We start from the raw sequence: 15,896 nt of genomic DNA, 5'->3' as shown, positions 1-15,896 counted from the left end.
CATGATTAAGATATTTAAAAAAAAGACAACTTTCACATTAATACATTTTCACTTTCAGTATATCTTAAATTTCTGATTATCACAATGTTAATTTACTTATTCTTTTCTTGTTTTTAGAAATATAAGAAAGAAGAGGAAATAAAAGAAGAAGATGATGAAGAGGACGATGAGTATAAACCTAGCGGACAAGATTATAAGTCACATGGTATAGCAGCTAAAACAGCAGCTGGAGGATTTAGGAGAAAGAGCAAAAAGGAAAGAATGATAAAGGAAGAGGATTGTCAGTTTTCATCATTCAACCCAGAAAACCCAGATGAGGTAAAGGACTGGTTTTATTTTGCCGGCTATGACACAAATAATCTTCAGATAGCTCTTTTCTTGCAGTGTTCCAGCTAGGTTTTCAAAAGGGTGCCAATCCTGAAAAAGGGCATTTAACGCGCGATATAATAATATGAAAAGGGCATATTTTAATAAAAGATGTTAATCAAACATTTGTGTTTATTCGCTGAATCACAGGTTATACAAGAACAACATCACTAGGCATTAGCCCATATTGAACTCAATCTTTCTACTTTTAAGGCTGAAAAACTTGATAAGCAGCTTGTCACACAAGTTTTTTTATCATTGCTTGGCACAGTTGAACTTTATATGCAGTATGTTTTGATAGGTGACCTGTTTCATACTGTTTCTATGGTCTACCACATTTTACCAGTTTCACCTTTCTACCCCTGCTGTGCTTGATGGCAGTACAGCACAAAACCACTGTGCTCAGTAAATTCACAATTTTAGGATATAAAGCAACAGTGAAAAATAGTTTCAAAAATTAAAAAAAAAGAAAAAGATGACCAAGGCACCCTACCAACACTGCTACTAAGACCCTCTTTAACTTTTCCCATAACTCAAAATAAGTAATTAAACATATATATTCTTAAGCAAGAAGTATGGAGACATATTTTAGAATATGTAATGGGTTACTCAATGCTAGGAAAAAAATCAGATTGTGTTATCTTTCTTTATTCGGGTGTGCTCCTTCTTTGGAGGATTATAAACAGTACGTAAATATGATGTAAATATGATCACAATATGGCGGCTGATTTTGTTATTTTCGTACCATTAATGAAGGCAGTTAATGACAAATACATCTGAATTTTCTGTTTATTTTACAGAAAACAAGTAAAACAATGTCTTTAACGAGTTTATTATGGTTTTCCAACTTTCTGTCATTACGTTTCCTCCATGAAACTACGGTAAACATCGCAAATTGTGCCCAAGTTGTTGTATGCACATTTCTTCAAAGATAATTGCCGACTGATTCTATTTGAACGAATTAATGTTGATGATCATTAATGACCCATCCGATAAACGGATTACCTATAACAACAGATTATGACACCAGTTGTAACCATTGATTAGCTTGGGGTCGTAAACAAAGTCATAAACTTTTCCCCTGGTAAAATTTAGTAATTAGCGTATCATATCAATACGCAAATTAATATGCAATCGATTTTCAAAAAAGGCAGGGTGCCCTGGAAACTGTAAAAAGGGCACAGGGCGCCACTCGGAAAAGGGCGGGCACCGCGCCCTCTGAAAACGGCCTAGCTGGAACACTGTCTTGCATACATGTTTATTTACGAACTAACCATAAATTTACAGCAAAGGCTCCAACTTAAGTTTGCCTAAACCCAATGTTATTAAACTTATACACAATGCCTAAACACAAAAATCAGATCTAGTTGGAATTTGGGAGGCTTCACCTTTACCCTTCTTGTGTTATGTCCCTTTATAAATTGATATACATGCAAAGGCATCATCTATTATTTAAGCTTTGTCGTAAGCTCACAATATTTAGAAAAAAAATCTTTCTCAAAGGTTAGTTTTAAAAAAACATATATGGATTAGAATTGATTGTTAGAAAAATGATTAATTTCATATCTTTTATTTCAGGAGCTTGATATTGATTACAATGTCAATTCTGAACTGAAGAAACTACAGTTTTATGGTGCAGGACCAAAGGCAGCTGTTCCTGGACAAGGTATAAAACAACTGTTTATTCAACATTCATCTCTGAACTCTTTGTTTAGAACCATTGGCTATTAGACAATAATCATGAAAATTATATCCAAATTAATTGTGAATTCTGGACAGTAATGTATGAATCTCCTTAGAATATTCCAAGAAATGAACATTTCATTCATCATATATGTATAATATGAAAACCAAAGGAAACTTCTGAAATTCTTTATGTTTAATGAGTATTTCTGCTTTTACCTGGGCTGCAATTCCCAAAAAGTCTTACAATTTTCAACCAAATGCAATTTGTATGGTTTGATAAAGATTTAAAGCTGGCCACAAAACATTCAACCTTTTTTGAAACACAGGCCGAGGAGTTTAGATTATTATTTATGATAACAGAAAAGACATAGTTGAAAGTGGAAGGAAACTTCATAAATTTATGTATTAAATTATAAATAAGAATTTTTTTGTAAACAGATGAAAAACCCAAACTACCAAAGAACAAGATGAAGATGAGAGACAAGTTTGTAGATCCAACTGCTTATACTGGGGTAAGTTGTCAAATATTTACTAATATAAGCCAATAATAGAAGTTTGTTATAGTGGTCAGAATAAATATTGAATGAGTCTAAAACATATGTGGACAAGGGTTTTTAAACACAGAGAATTGCATTTATATATTTCTTGATTTTGTCAAATTTTATTAAATGACTGTCTGCTGTGAAAAAAAAGAAAAGAATAAAATAAAACAAGGTTGTCTACAAATTGAAACATTGAAGATAAAATTGTCTGTCAAAAGCAATAATGAAAACATAGTTGATGAATTCGCTGTAACCTCTAAATCTTTGAAACATTGAAGCATAACTGCATACTATACATAGCTGAATACGGTAATTATATTTAACATTTTATTCTCCACTAGATTGATTTTTACCTATGCCACATGTGTAAACGTGGTGATGGAGATGAATACATGCTGTTATGTGATGGATGTGATGATGCCTTTCACACGTATTGTCTGATACCCCCGCTGGCTGAGGTACCAAAGGGAGACTGGAGATGTCCTAAATGTGTTAAACAGGTAATTTGAGCTCCTTCAGTATTTTCAACAGAATGTTATTGAGTTTTTGAATAGATTTATCATCAGATGTGACAGTAAAGCAAAATAATGTACTATTAATTCAGAAATTATTGCATGCTTTTATTATTGTGATTTTGTCATTTTAGACTATAATGCGATTGTTTTCTTATGCAATATTGAGAGAAATCTTGTTTAATTCATATAAAAATTTTAAAATGTGAGTTTAAATTATTACGATTATTACCCTGTCGCATTTTTCGCAATAATAAAAACTTTGCAATAATTTCTTAATTTACAGCATGTTATCTTTAATAGTTAAATTAACATTTTTGCTTTTTAAAAAATAAAAAATTTAGTGCAATCACATAAGATGGTGTAAGTATTATGTTTTAAGTGTCACTCCATTTGTCTTTAAATTTTTAAATGCAGCTCCTATTTTCACATGACATGTAGTTGTTTATATTATTCATTCATTTTTTGTGACAGTTCATAAATAGATATAGGAAGATGTGGTGTGAGTGCCAATGAGACAACTCTCCATCCAAATAACAATTTAAAAATTAAACCATTATAGGTTAAAGTACGGCCTTCAACACTAAGCCTGTTTCATTAAAATACTTCTCTGGGGTTTATAGGATGCTCTCATCATTTTTCAAATGTTAGCAGAGTAGTAACATTGTATGAAAGTTGAAATCGGTCATTGTATTTTGAGAACTTATTTAAGATTGATAATGATGTATTCAGATTTTGTTAGTGACATTTACAATTATTGATGATTAAGAAATAGAATTGATGTAAGGTCTTGCTTTGTGTTTGTATTTTAGGTCTGTTCCAAACCACTAGAGCCATATGGATTTGACCAGGCAAAGAGAGAATACACTTTGCAGTCTTTTGGGGAACATGCTGACCAGTTCAAGTCTAATTATTTCAACATGCCTGTCCATGTAAGTTGAAAAACTTAAAAATATGATAAGCCATAAGTTTCATCAGCATTCAATCATTGTTAATCAGTCATTCATTCACAACCAAATGATAGGAATGCCAACATATATGCATGACATGTATGATGTTGGGATTTGATTTTCATATTGACAGCTGTCTGTATAGAGTTTCAACCTCTATAATTGGCTACAATGGATGGATTTCAGTTTTATTAGTGATTGAATTAAATACAAAAAACGACAAATTCTAAGTCAATATACCAAAATTAGGGAAAATATATACATGAACTATATAAGAGATTCCTGTAATTTATTTTTATCCATCAGATGGTACCATTAAGTCAAGTGGAGGGTGAATTTTGGAGACTTGTGTCGAGTATTGAGGAAGATGTCTGTGTACAGTATGGAGCTGATATACATGCAATGGAGATGGGCAGTGGTTTCCCAACAAAACAAACTAGTGATTTGTTTCCTGAAGATGAGGTTTGTTGTTATAAGATTATGTTACTTAAAGTCTTAGACTCTTATTCAATATTCTGACAATTGTCCTGAACGTTCATGAACTATTAACCACTGGACATAAGCAATCAACATTCTATCAATATTCTGAGGTTTTCGTATTATGGCTTCTAGTCACATGGTGCTCTTGTGAAAATCTACCTTCACTGATCATTGATAACAGACAGTTCTGTAGTTTACCTTTACTAGTCTTCTTGAAATTGCTTTACTTTTGTCATAAACTAAAAAAAAAAATCTTTGGTGTTGAAATCAATTATGTACTGCTCCATTGAAGCAGTGTGTTTATAATTGCTGGACTAAATGCCTAAAACTTGAAAATTTGATTATACAATATATGGAAAAGTATCATTCAATAATTGCCAATAAAGTGCATTTTTTTCCTTGATAATTTGTTGAAATTTTAAACTGAATTGTCAATCAAACCATATATTAATTGTTAAGATGGAATAATCATTGGTATGCAATAATTGAATACCTTGTAATATGTTTTTCAGGAGTATATAAATTCTGGCTGGAATCTTAACAACCTACCAATACTTGAACAGTCAGTATTATGTCACATCAATGCAGATATATCTGGGATGAAGGTAAGATAATGAAATATAATATCTTATCGTCTCATTATGGGTTTTCCTGCTACTAAAAATGCATTGTGACATCACAATTTCTATTGATTAAATATGCATAGAATGCATTCATATGACGTATGAAAACATATAATCTGACCATAATATCTTAAAGGACTGAAGAGAGAGATAGCAAAATGTGCTTGAATTTATAAGCTTTTTTAAACTTTAGTCAAAGGGCAATGAGGTAAGTACTTAAACCTGCACCTGATTTCTGAATATTTGAAAATATTGTTCATACTAAACCAGAATTTTCACTGAACTTTCAGAAAAGTCTGCATGCATTGTTTTACATGTCGGAAATACAGGACATTTAGTTTTGATAACTATATTAAATACTATATCAGGAAAGTATTCTCACATCCCAATGAATTACAAGAGAGGACAGACAAGTAAAAACACTTCTACAACATGATTTTGTATTTATATGACTGTCTGAAGTCTTTTAAAAATTCTTGAATGACTTTTCTACCAATCATTATATATTACTTTAAGAATTAATAAAAAAAAATTCTTTAGGTACCATGGTGCTATGTTGGAATGTGTTTCTCAGCTTTCTGTTGGCATAATGAGGATCACTGGAGTTATTCTATTAACTATTTGCATTGGTGAGTTGTTATATATATTTTTAAGTAGATTGTATCTATATATTTTTTTGTCTGATTTATGTATACACATTTTAATATATGCCTGTTTGTGATAGATTTATTATAGCATCATTACAAAAATGATTCAAAAATGAACTTAAAAAGATATCTATACATCCAACAACAGTGAGACATTGTACCATATAAAAATCTCTATGTTGTTTCAAAAAGATGTCCATAGTGAAACAAATCATTGAAATATTTTTTAAGTAAACTTAAACAATTAGCAGAAGTGAATAGGGAGACGACAACTACGTAACATCAGATTCCTGACTTAGGACAGGTGCAAACAATATATATAGTCATGGCCTTGATTCCTCCATCTTCGCTAGCCAAGGGTTACGATCCACTTTTGCTCTCTTCACCCTTGGCGGATTGAGATAAAATTTCGGAGACACAGGGTAAGGATTTTTATTGGTTGCAGTCAAAACTCGCTGCATCCAATCAAAAAGCGCCTATAACATGATCACGTGTAAATGTATAAAGTGTTTGTAAACAATTACCACGAGTTTATTGTGCAACAAGTCTTTACATCCCTAAACATACGACTATATTTAGTGACAACTTTAATGTTTTTATTCGTCCAATAGAAGTTCCTGTGTATGGTTAATGCACAAATGCATGAATGTTGACGTATATTTTCATTTTCGGCTTTACCAAGTGTGTAGAATCTAGACGCTACCGTGTTTTCACCTCCAACTTGAAGAGTTCAAGTGCTACCATTGGTCAAGAATAATGTATTCGGAATGGGCGTGATTTTTATCTTCCGATAGATGGCGCAACATTGTTATCACAAATGTTGGCTCAATCCGCCAAGGGTGAAGAGAGCGAAAGTGGATCGTAAACCTTGGCTAGCGAAGATGTGATTCCTCAGAAGAGATCAATTTTATTTTATTTTTGTACTTTTTTAGGGGAGAACCAAAAACTTGGTATGGTGTACCAGGTGGTTGTGCTGATCAGTTTGAAGCAGCCATGAAATCACGAGCCCCTGACCTGTTTGAACAGTCTCCAGACTTGTTACATCAGTTGACCACTACAATGAACCCAAATGTACTGATGGATCTGGGAGTGCCGGTAAGTAGTGTAAACAATCTAGGGAATAAAAAATAAGCAAGCAAAGGATTAAAAGTATTTGTCATGTTGCAGTATAATATTCAGCAGACTGATTTTGATCAACTCAAAAACTTTAAGACAAATATAATGAAAATTTAAAAATAAACAGTATTGAACTGCTTCTGTCTTACCAAGTTATCATGGTTAGTTTCTTTCATGAACATTTTTTGTGAAAATATTATAGATTTAGTTGTTTTGCCATACAATCAAAAGTTTTTTTGAAAGAGTCAACTTTATATGAAATTTTAAGTTTTCAAAAGTTGATTAAAACATTTAGGATGTTTAAAATTTTTATCACATTTTGATACCAAATTTGTAATGATGAAAGATTTATTTATTTTTGTCTTTGCATATGTAATGGAACATTTATATGGTATATAAACTTAAATTTTGTGAAATCAAATAAACTGTTTATAAAACAGATTGTGAGAGCTGACCAGCATGCTGGAGAGTTCATGGTGACATTCCCTAGATCATACCATGCAGGATTTAACCAAGGATATAACTTTGCTGAAGCTGTTAACTTCTGTACTGCTGATTGGGTAAGAGCATATATATTAATAAAAAGATAGTTTGGGATTACATCAATGAGACAGCCACCCATTGTAATGACATAAAAAATATATATGCATCTACTTGCAGAGGTATATATGCATCTACATGCAGAGGTCGAAGAACAGTCAAACTTTAAACAATCTTTTTTTAACAATGAGTCAAGCTCAAAATTACCTTAAAAAAAACAACTACCAGGTTAACAAAAATAACAAGATGTGGAATAATTGCAAATGTGACAACTATGCACCAGAGTTCAAATGAAGATGATTTAAGCAAGGCTATCATTGATCTACTTTCAACAACATATTTTCTAAAGGACAAAAACAAACAATTGTACAGGGCAAATATGAAATAATTTATTTGTTTGATTTATATTTTTGTATATCAATAATTATAATAATTGTATACAAATACAATTCAAAATCTTTGAAGCAATGGTATATAACCTCATTGTGTTGTAGTTTATCAGTTTCAGCTTAAAACTTTTTAATGAATGATAAAATTGACATCTCTGAAACTCATACATATAGCTAAAAACTAATTTTTGCAATCCTGTAGCTCTGAAAACTGTTCTAACGGCACACAAAGAAAGCTATAAAATATTACCAATGGTATATATTTCTGTCAAAAATATGACTAATTGCATACGTAGTTCTGAAAACTATGATTATTTATATTACTATATAGCTCCCAATGGGAAGATTATGTGTGGAGCATTACAGAATACTTCATCGTCAGTGTGTATTCTCACATGAAGAATTGGTGTGTAAGATGGCCGCAGACCCTGATGGACTAGACCTTGTGGTGGCTGCAAAAACCTACCAAGATTTACTTGTTATCGCTGAGAAGGAGAAAGTTTTAAGAAAGAAACTATTGGACAGAGTAAGTAAACAAATGGAATTTTAAAAGAATTGAAAAGGGGAAAGTGTCAAAGAGGCAACCACCCAAAAAAAGATAAAACAGCAAAAGGCCACCAATGGGTCTTCAAGGCAATAAGAAAGTCTGTCAATAGGAGACAGGTGTAAGCTGGCCCCTAAAGTTTGCAAGATATATTAATCACAGTTTGTAAATATTTGTACATTTTCATGAAGTTGTTTTTGTCGAGCCTGCAACTTTTGTTGCAGAAAGCTCGACATAGGGATAGTGTTCCGGCGGCTACGGCGGCGGCTATGGTGGCGGCGGCGTTAGCTAACTTGTTAAAAGCTTTATATTTTAGAAGGTAGAAGACCTGGATGATTCATACTTTGTATATAGATGCCTCATGTTACGAACTTTCCGTCAGTCACATGATCAATGTCCTTGACCTCATTTTCATGGTTCAGTGACCACTTGAAAAAAAAGTTCAGAATTTTTGTAATGTTGAATTCTCTCTTATTATAAGTAATAGGATAACTATATTTGGTATGTGCGTACCTTGCAAGGTCCTCATGCCCGTCAGACAGTTTTCACTTGACCTCGACCTCATTTCATGGATCAGTGAACAAGGTTAAGTTTTGGTGGTCAAGTCCATATCTCAGATACTATAAGCAATAGGGCTAGTATATTTGGTGTATGGAAAGACTGTAAGGTGTACATGTCCAACTGGCAGGTGTCATCTGACCTTGACCTCATTTTCATGGTTCAGTGGTTATAGTTAAGTTTTTTTGTTTCGGTCTGTTTTTCTCATACTTTATACAAAAGGTCTACTATATTTGTTGTATGGAATGATTGTAAGGTGTACATGTCTAGCGGGCAGATGTCATCTGACCTTGACCTCATTTTCATGGTTCAGTGGTCAAAGTTAAATTTTTAAGTTTTGGTCTTTTTATCTAATATTATATGCCAAAGGTCAACTATATTTGGTGTATGGAAATATATTATGATCTATATGTCAGTCCCGCAGGTTTTATTTGACCATGACCTTATTTCAAGGTTCATTGCACTGTGTTAAGTTTTTGTGTTTTGGTCTATTTTTCTTAAACTTTAAGTATAGGTCAACTATATTTGTTGTATTGAAGCATTGTTAGCTGTTCATGTCTACCTGGCATGGTTCATCTGACCTTGACCTCATTTTCATGGTTCATTGGTTTTTGTTTAGCTATCTTGGTTATTGTTAAGTGTATGTGACAGTTGTAAAAAAGCTTTATATTTAGGACTATCAACATAATATCAATGATTTGTAAAGAAGGCGAGACATTTCAGCGTGTGCACTCTTGTCTTGCCAATGTGAGATACTACTTTTATTTTGTATTTCAGAAATGCGTTTTTATTTGCTTATTTATCAGGATGAATCCTTACTATTTCTCTAATTTTTAGAGGTCTCATTTACTACATTGTAAAAATTTCTGAAATGTAAATTAACATCTTATTATATTTTCCAGGGAACAATTGAAGCTGAGCGAGAAGCCTTTGAGTTATTACCAGATGACGAGAGGCAGTGTGATTACTGTAAAACCACTTGTTTTCTTTCTGCTGTTACATGCTCTTGTGCAGCAAGTAAGCATTATAGTTACCCAAATGCTTCTCCGGGCAAACAAAGTAAGATTTGTCTCAAACAGAGTAGGGTTGTACACACAACTATTTTTTACCTTAAATGGTTATTAATTGTGATTACATGTGATTATATCAACCATGTATTCAATTGATATTCAATATTTTCTGAAATTTTAAATCGGGGTCAGCAAATGTTACATTGCAAAGTTATTTCTTCCTTTCAAGATATACACAGGGTTCCCATGTTACCTTATAAACTGGAGAAAGCCTTGAAATTTGTAAAAAAAAAAAAATGAATTTCTAAGGCCACGGTTTTTTATTTTGTTGGTTTACGGATCCGCCGACCCGATTTTGCCGACTTTCAGAATAAAAATAAAATTGACTTTTCATTCATGTTTTTTTTTATTCCCGCCGACCCTTATCAATGCATTATCCCTGAAAAATAATTAAAATTTTCTATTTTTGTAAAATGAAATGCACTAATCATTAACAAAGTTGATAACACTTTCTGTTGTGAAAAATAAAACTTTCAATTTACGTTTCTAAAAATAGACAAATCAATTATAACTGACCTTGAAATGTCTTTTGCGCAAATAATTTTGCGGAACGAAACCTGTGTTGAAAACCTATTACAAAATAAGTTCGTTTCCCTTATTTGTCATCAGTCCGTAAGATGCATCATCTCAGAGAAATAGACTTGTCCAAATGTTGACAGGTGGAATACATCAATTAAAGAACTGAATATTAACCATTCTTATGAAATTTTCTTGTTTCATAAATATCAATCATTGGGATAAAAACCGGATTGCATGACAACTGATTAACCCGATATTGTTGTTTTTCCAGTGGACGAGTCTATTACGTTTTTCGACAACTTATTTTTGTACGACGTTTTTATATTTTTTTTTTTATTAGTTTTTGTGATTGAAGATCATTTAAGTTTTCTGAAATTGATTGAAAGCTACGCGAATCTGTTTTTCTTGTTTGTAAAATGACGATTTAATTTCGTCTTTGTCCGTGCAACCCCCCTTTTTTTCAGGAAGTTATTAAACGATGTCATGATGATGCGATGTTCATGATCACTGATTAATAATATTTCATTGAATTAAATGTTAAGAAATGATGACAAAACAGCAAATAAGACAAACATTTTGTTAGTAAGGTGAAATATATATTTATTTTGCATATTTTTCCGTTTTGAAAGATATTTTTTTTTTTTTTTTTTCCGACCGACCGACCCGACTTTTTTAAGGGAAAAATCCGTAAACCAACAAATTAAAAAACCGTGGCCTAACACTTATGTTTAAATTTGAAATATTTCCCTTTTACAATTTTAAACTGTCTTCTATGCTCATAATATACCAGATGAAATAATTTCTGTACTTTTAGATTTTTTATACTTGACATATGATGACATTTTAAAATATTTAAGCACTCACAATGATCTCTTCATATTTTCATTTTTATTTTAGATAAAATAGTATGTGCCAACCATGCAGAAAACCTATGTCATTGTGACCCTAAAAACCATGTCCTTCGGTTCCGATATACCCTGGATGAATTGCCAGGGATGCTTCACAAACTGAAAGTGAGGGCAGAATCCTTTGATAATTGGACCAACAAAGTTAGTGAGGCTATGGATGCTTCAGGAGACCGCAGACTAGGTAAGTTTAATAGTTTAAACTTTAGGTGAACAAATTTTAATCAGGATATACTTGTTAGTCGTCTTAGTTTGATCAAGGTATTGATAACTTGACAGCCATTTTGTAACTGAAAAAATGATGACGAAATATGTCTAGTAAAGTTCAGAATGCAGACATACTTATTGATAGCTTTTTGTCTTGCCAGGCCCGTAGCCAGGAATTTCCAAAGGGGGGTTCGTTGGACTCACAAACTCGACTTTAACAGTCACAATTCGGACAGAACATTGACTTTAACAGTGCTTATTTGTTTTCAAGGGGGGGGTCGAACCCCCCCCCCCCCCCCCCCCCTGGCTACTGGTATGCTTGCCTGTAATGAAAGTCCCTGGTGTCGAGACATAGGTGTTGCTATGTTATTGGTGACAACAATAGATAAGTTTTCTGCTTATAAAGTCAGTTTGACAGATACTACTTGAGAAAGATCAATGGTATTTTCTTTTAACTTGCATTACTATCAGTACATATCATTTGGACAACTTTCTCATTGCTCATGGTCCATAGACTTTTAATCAATAAGTAATTTTCAATGTTCAGTTTTCTGTTTCACTTAGTTTGATGAAATTACTTGTGATAGATCATTATTCTATTTTTAAGTTGCATTACTATCAGTTCATATCAATTTGACAACTATTTTTGATCAGATTGTCTTTTTGGTTTTCCTGACTGGCAAGACATATCTCTGTGTCAACAGATGATATTATAAGGGAATAAACAAAATATTAAAATAAAATGTTGCTATCCATAAAGAGTGACCATTGTTTTAGTGGTTGCTTGTATATTTATTATGATAGCTAAATTAATACAACATAATCAAGCCATGACAGAATGTATCATAGCTGCATGGTTCAAACTGCTTGTAACATCAGATTTAAATTATTTTTTCTTTCAGTGTTTTTATTGGTAAAAAAAAACTAAATTTAAAAAATAAGTATTCAACATGTTCAATTGAATTTACTTTTATCAAATTTCATGAACACACAATCTTTTAAAAATATTGCATCCACAAATAAAACATAAATTAAGAAAGTAGAGTTTTTTTAAGTATTGTTAAGCTGGATAAACAGTTGAACAATCAGCACTGATCAAACTAAAAACTTTATGGAAAAAAATTCTTAGCATTCAATGGAAACTAAATAAATAACAAAACTGTCTTCCAAATTCAGAATTATTACTGGAACTATTATTTATTTTCAATGACTTTGTTTTCAGAATTGAATGAGATCAAAGAGCTAATAACTGAAGCTGATGAGAAGAGATATCCAGACTCAGAACTCCTACAGAATCTGATTAATACTGTTAGTGAGGCAGACAAATGTGCTAGTGTAGCTAACCAGTTAGTCACCAAAAAAGTTAGAACTAGGTTAGTATAGATTGATTCTCCTGTTGCTACCATGTAATGGTATTTCTCTGCTAAATTAATCAATTAGTCTTTATTCTTTTCTGTAAAATGATTAAAGTTTTTCATTGTCAGAACAATTCAAAACAGTGATTCTACTGTTTTATTACAAATTTTCAAAAACATCAAAGTTGAAGTAACTGAGGAAGAGTTTTAAAATAATCTATTGCATATTGATAATTATATATATATGTCATAATTTTTAATCAGAATAACAAATGTTAGTTAAAATTAAAAGAATTTTGTGGATACCACTCTTAATAATTAGGGCCCCGCCGAAAAGGCGGGTCGCCCTATAGTGATCAGTCTGTCCGTCCGTCCGTCCGTCTGTCCATCCGTCCGTAACACTTTCGTGTCCGCTCCATATCTAGAGAACCATAATGATTTCACACTTTATACTTTACATGTATATTAACCACCACCAGAGGGTGTGTCATGATGTATGTACAACTTCCTAGGTCAAAGGTCAAGGTCAAAAACTTTGGTTTCAGTTGACAACCCTGTGTTCTGGTGAAGATCGTGTCCGCTCCATATCTAGATAACCGTTATGATTTTATACTTAATACTTAACATGATTATTAACCAACACCCAAGGGTGTGTCATGATGTATGTACAACTTCCTAGGTCAAAGGTCAAGGTCAAAACCTTTGGTTTCAGTTGACAGCCCCGTGTCCTGTGGTGAAGATCGTGTCCGCTCCATATCTAGATAACCGTTATGATTTCAAAGTTTATACTTGTCATCCATTTTAACCACCACCAGAGGGCGTGTCATGATGTATGTACAACTTCCTAGGTCAAAGGTCAACGTCAAAAAAACTTTGGTTTCAGTTGACAACCCTGTGTTCTGTTGTGAAGATTGTGTCCGCTCTATATCTTGAGAACCATTATGATTTCAAATATTATACTTGACATCCATTTTAACCAACACCAGAGGGTGTGTCATGATGTATGTACCACTTCCTAGGTCAAAGGTCTGTCTGTCTGTTGGTCTGTCCATCGCTAACAAATTTGATCCACACTATATTTTGAGAGGATAGCTGTTATTATTTCATACTTTATACCTGACAAACATTTTCAACTTAACATATATATTAAATGTGTCATAATGTATGCATCCTAGGTCAAAGGTCAGTCCGTTGGTCTGTCCATCCGTTCGTTGTTCTTAACAAATTGTGTCCGCTTTACCTCTCGAGAACCGTTAATATTTCATACTTTATACTTGGTGGGTCATAATATATTGAAGGCATAATTCTAAAAATATGTGACAAATATCAATTGGGCAGCATCTTTAAACATTGTTCAAACATCAATCCATATATCCAGAAGTCACCTTAGAGTAGTCAACAATGAGTTCACATCATGCAGTCATATCACTATTATACTATGAAAGTAAGTTGAGAATATTTATCAGTTTTAACTTAAAATCTTAGATTAAAATCACATGTGAGACTATGTAATAACTTCCAAATAATGCTTCATATCAGATTATCCATACAACTTATTTACCCCACATTATTGACAGCGGGGCCCAAAGAGATGGCTCCCATCTCAATGAAATCTAGTTTTTTCTTGATTGATAAAAATGTTTATTTTTTTGTTATTTCAGAAATCGTCAGTCAAACGAAGGGAAATACATAGCCAAGCTTAGTCTGGAAGAATTGAATTGTTTCTATGAGCAAATTGCTAACTTGCCATGCATTATCAAAGAGGCTAGACTGGTCAAGGTAGGTTTTCTATATATACAAATTAGAAGTTACTAAATGTATGAATACAACACACATTGATATTACTTGGAAATGAAATATTAAAAATATCATAAATGAAATATTTAAATCATATTGTAGTGTTTTTAAAAAAAATATTTAAAAATTTTCATTAGTGGATATTTGTTGGTTTTGTCATGAGTTCAATCAAGAAACTGTCATCTTGACAGTAAAGGACATATCGCAGACCTACTTCTTGATATTTTTTGTTTAATATATATATATATATATACAACTCGTCTAAACATCAACCCAACAATGTTAGATCTGTAAATTTGCTTTCGCAAATTTTTGGTTCTTCCCTCGCCGGGATTCGAACCCATGCTACTGTGATATCGTGACACCAAATCGCCTGCACTACAGCCGTCCCGCTAGACCAAACGACCACCTGGGCTCTCAAAAAAAAGAGCTTTTGCTGGCCATGTGTTACCTTTCCACGTCAGTTTTAATCTAGCGGCGTACTACAGTACATGATATATAAGGCATAAAGATGTTATTGTTACAGATCAGCTAAATTATCTATAGTAAAGGATCCTACAAATAAATGTAAGATACAGTCACAGAAAATAATTATATTCATAAGTACGTCTGAGTCAGTGACAACCCTACAACAGATGTATCCATATATATATATAAGTACGTCTGAGTCAGTGACAACTCTACAACAGATGTATCCGTCGGATCGCCAGCAATGATGGTGATACATGGCTGTGTACATGATACTGCTATCTATGCAGAGTGACCATTGTATAGTGGCTGCTTGTATATTTATTATGATAGCTAAATTAATACAACATAATCAAGCCATGACAGACTGTTTCATAGCTGCATGGTTCAAACTGCTTGTAACATCAGATTTAAAATGCAATATTCATATGAACAGGGTTGTTTATTCAACAAAAAGTTTCCAAATTTGTGAAAATGGGTCTGAAAGTTCTTTTTATAAGATGAAGATATGGACAATTTTACAATGCTACCGCCAAAGTTTTCTATTCCTAATTGAAAATGTCGTGAACTTAATCAGAATCTAAAACTGAAAAAAAAATCTTCTGCAGGTTATACTGTTTTC

At 32.6% G+C, this 15,896-nt stretch overlaps 1 protein-coding gene across 2 annotated transcripts in view; it reads left to right on the top strand.

Moving 5' to 3' along the window:
• The window catches only part of LOC134719614 (lysine-specific demethylase 5A-like), a 35,357-nt gene that overhangs the window by 6,164 nt on the left and 13,297 nt on the right, over nt 1–15,896 (top strand). The window contains exons 6-20 of one of the 2 annotated variants that reach the window (XM_063582613.1): nt 118–318; nt 1,945–2,032; nt 2,491–2,564; nt 2,936–3,094; nt 3,919–4,038; nt 4,363–4,518; nt 5,049–5,141; nt 5,700–5,788; nt 6,739–6,901; nt 7,363–7,482; nt 8,183–8,377; nt 9,856–9,970; nt 11,440–11,631; nt 12,877–13,027; nt 14,671–14,788. In XM_063582613.1, coding sequence (XP_063438683.1) covers nt 118–318; nt 1,945–2,032; nt 2,491–2,564; nt 2,936–3,094; nt 3,919–4,038; nt 4,363–4,518; nt 5,049–5,141; nt 5,700–5,788; nt 6,739–6,901; nt 7,363–7,482; nt 8,183–8,377; nt 9,856–9,970; nt 11,440–11,631; nt 12,877–13,027; nt 14,671–14,788 — 2,034 coding nt within the window. Of the gene's footprint in view, nt 1–117; nt 319–1,944; nt 2,033–2,490; nt 2,565–2,935; nt 3,095–3,918; nt 4,039–4,362; nt 4,519–5,048; nt 5,142–5,699; nt 5,789–6,738; nt 6,902–7,362; nt 7,483–8,182; nt 8,378–9,855; nt 10,013–11,439; nt 11,632–12,876; nt 13,028–14,670; nt 14,789–15,896 lie in introns of both variants that reach the window. The other variant, XM_063582608.1, reaches the window with a different exon arrangement.

Source organism: Mytilus trossulus, chromosome 1, assembly GCF_036588685.1.
Source record: "Mytilus trossulus isolate FHL-02 chromosome 1, PNRI_Mtr1.1.1.hap1, whole genome shotgun sequence".
Classification (NCBI taxonomy): domain Eukaryota; kingdom Metazoa; phylum Mollusca; class Bivalvia; order Mytilida; family Mytilidae; genus Mytilus; species Mytilus trossulus.
Note: the sequence above shows the minus strand (reverse complement) of the source record. Positions and strands in the feature narration are given on the sequence as shown.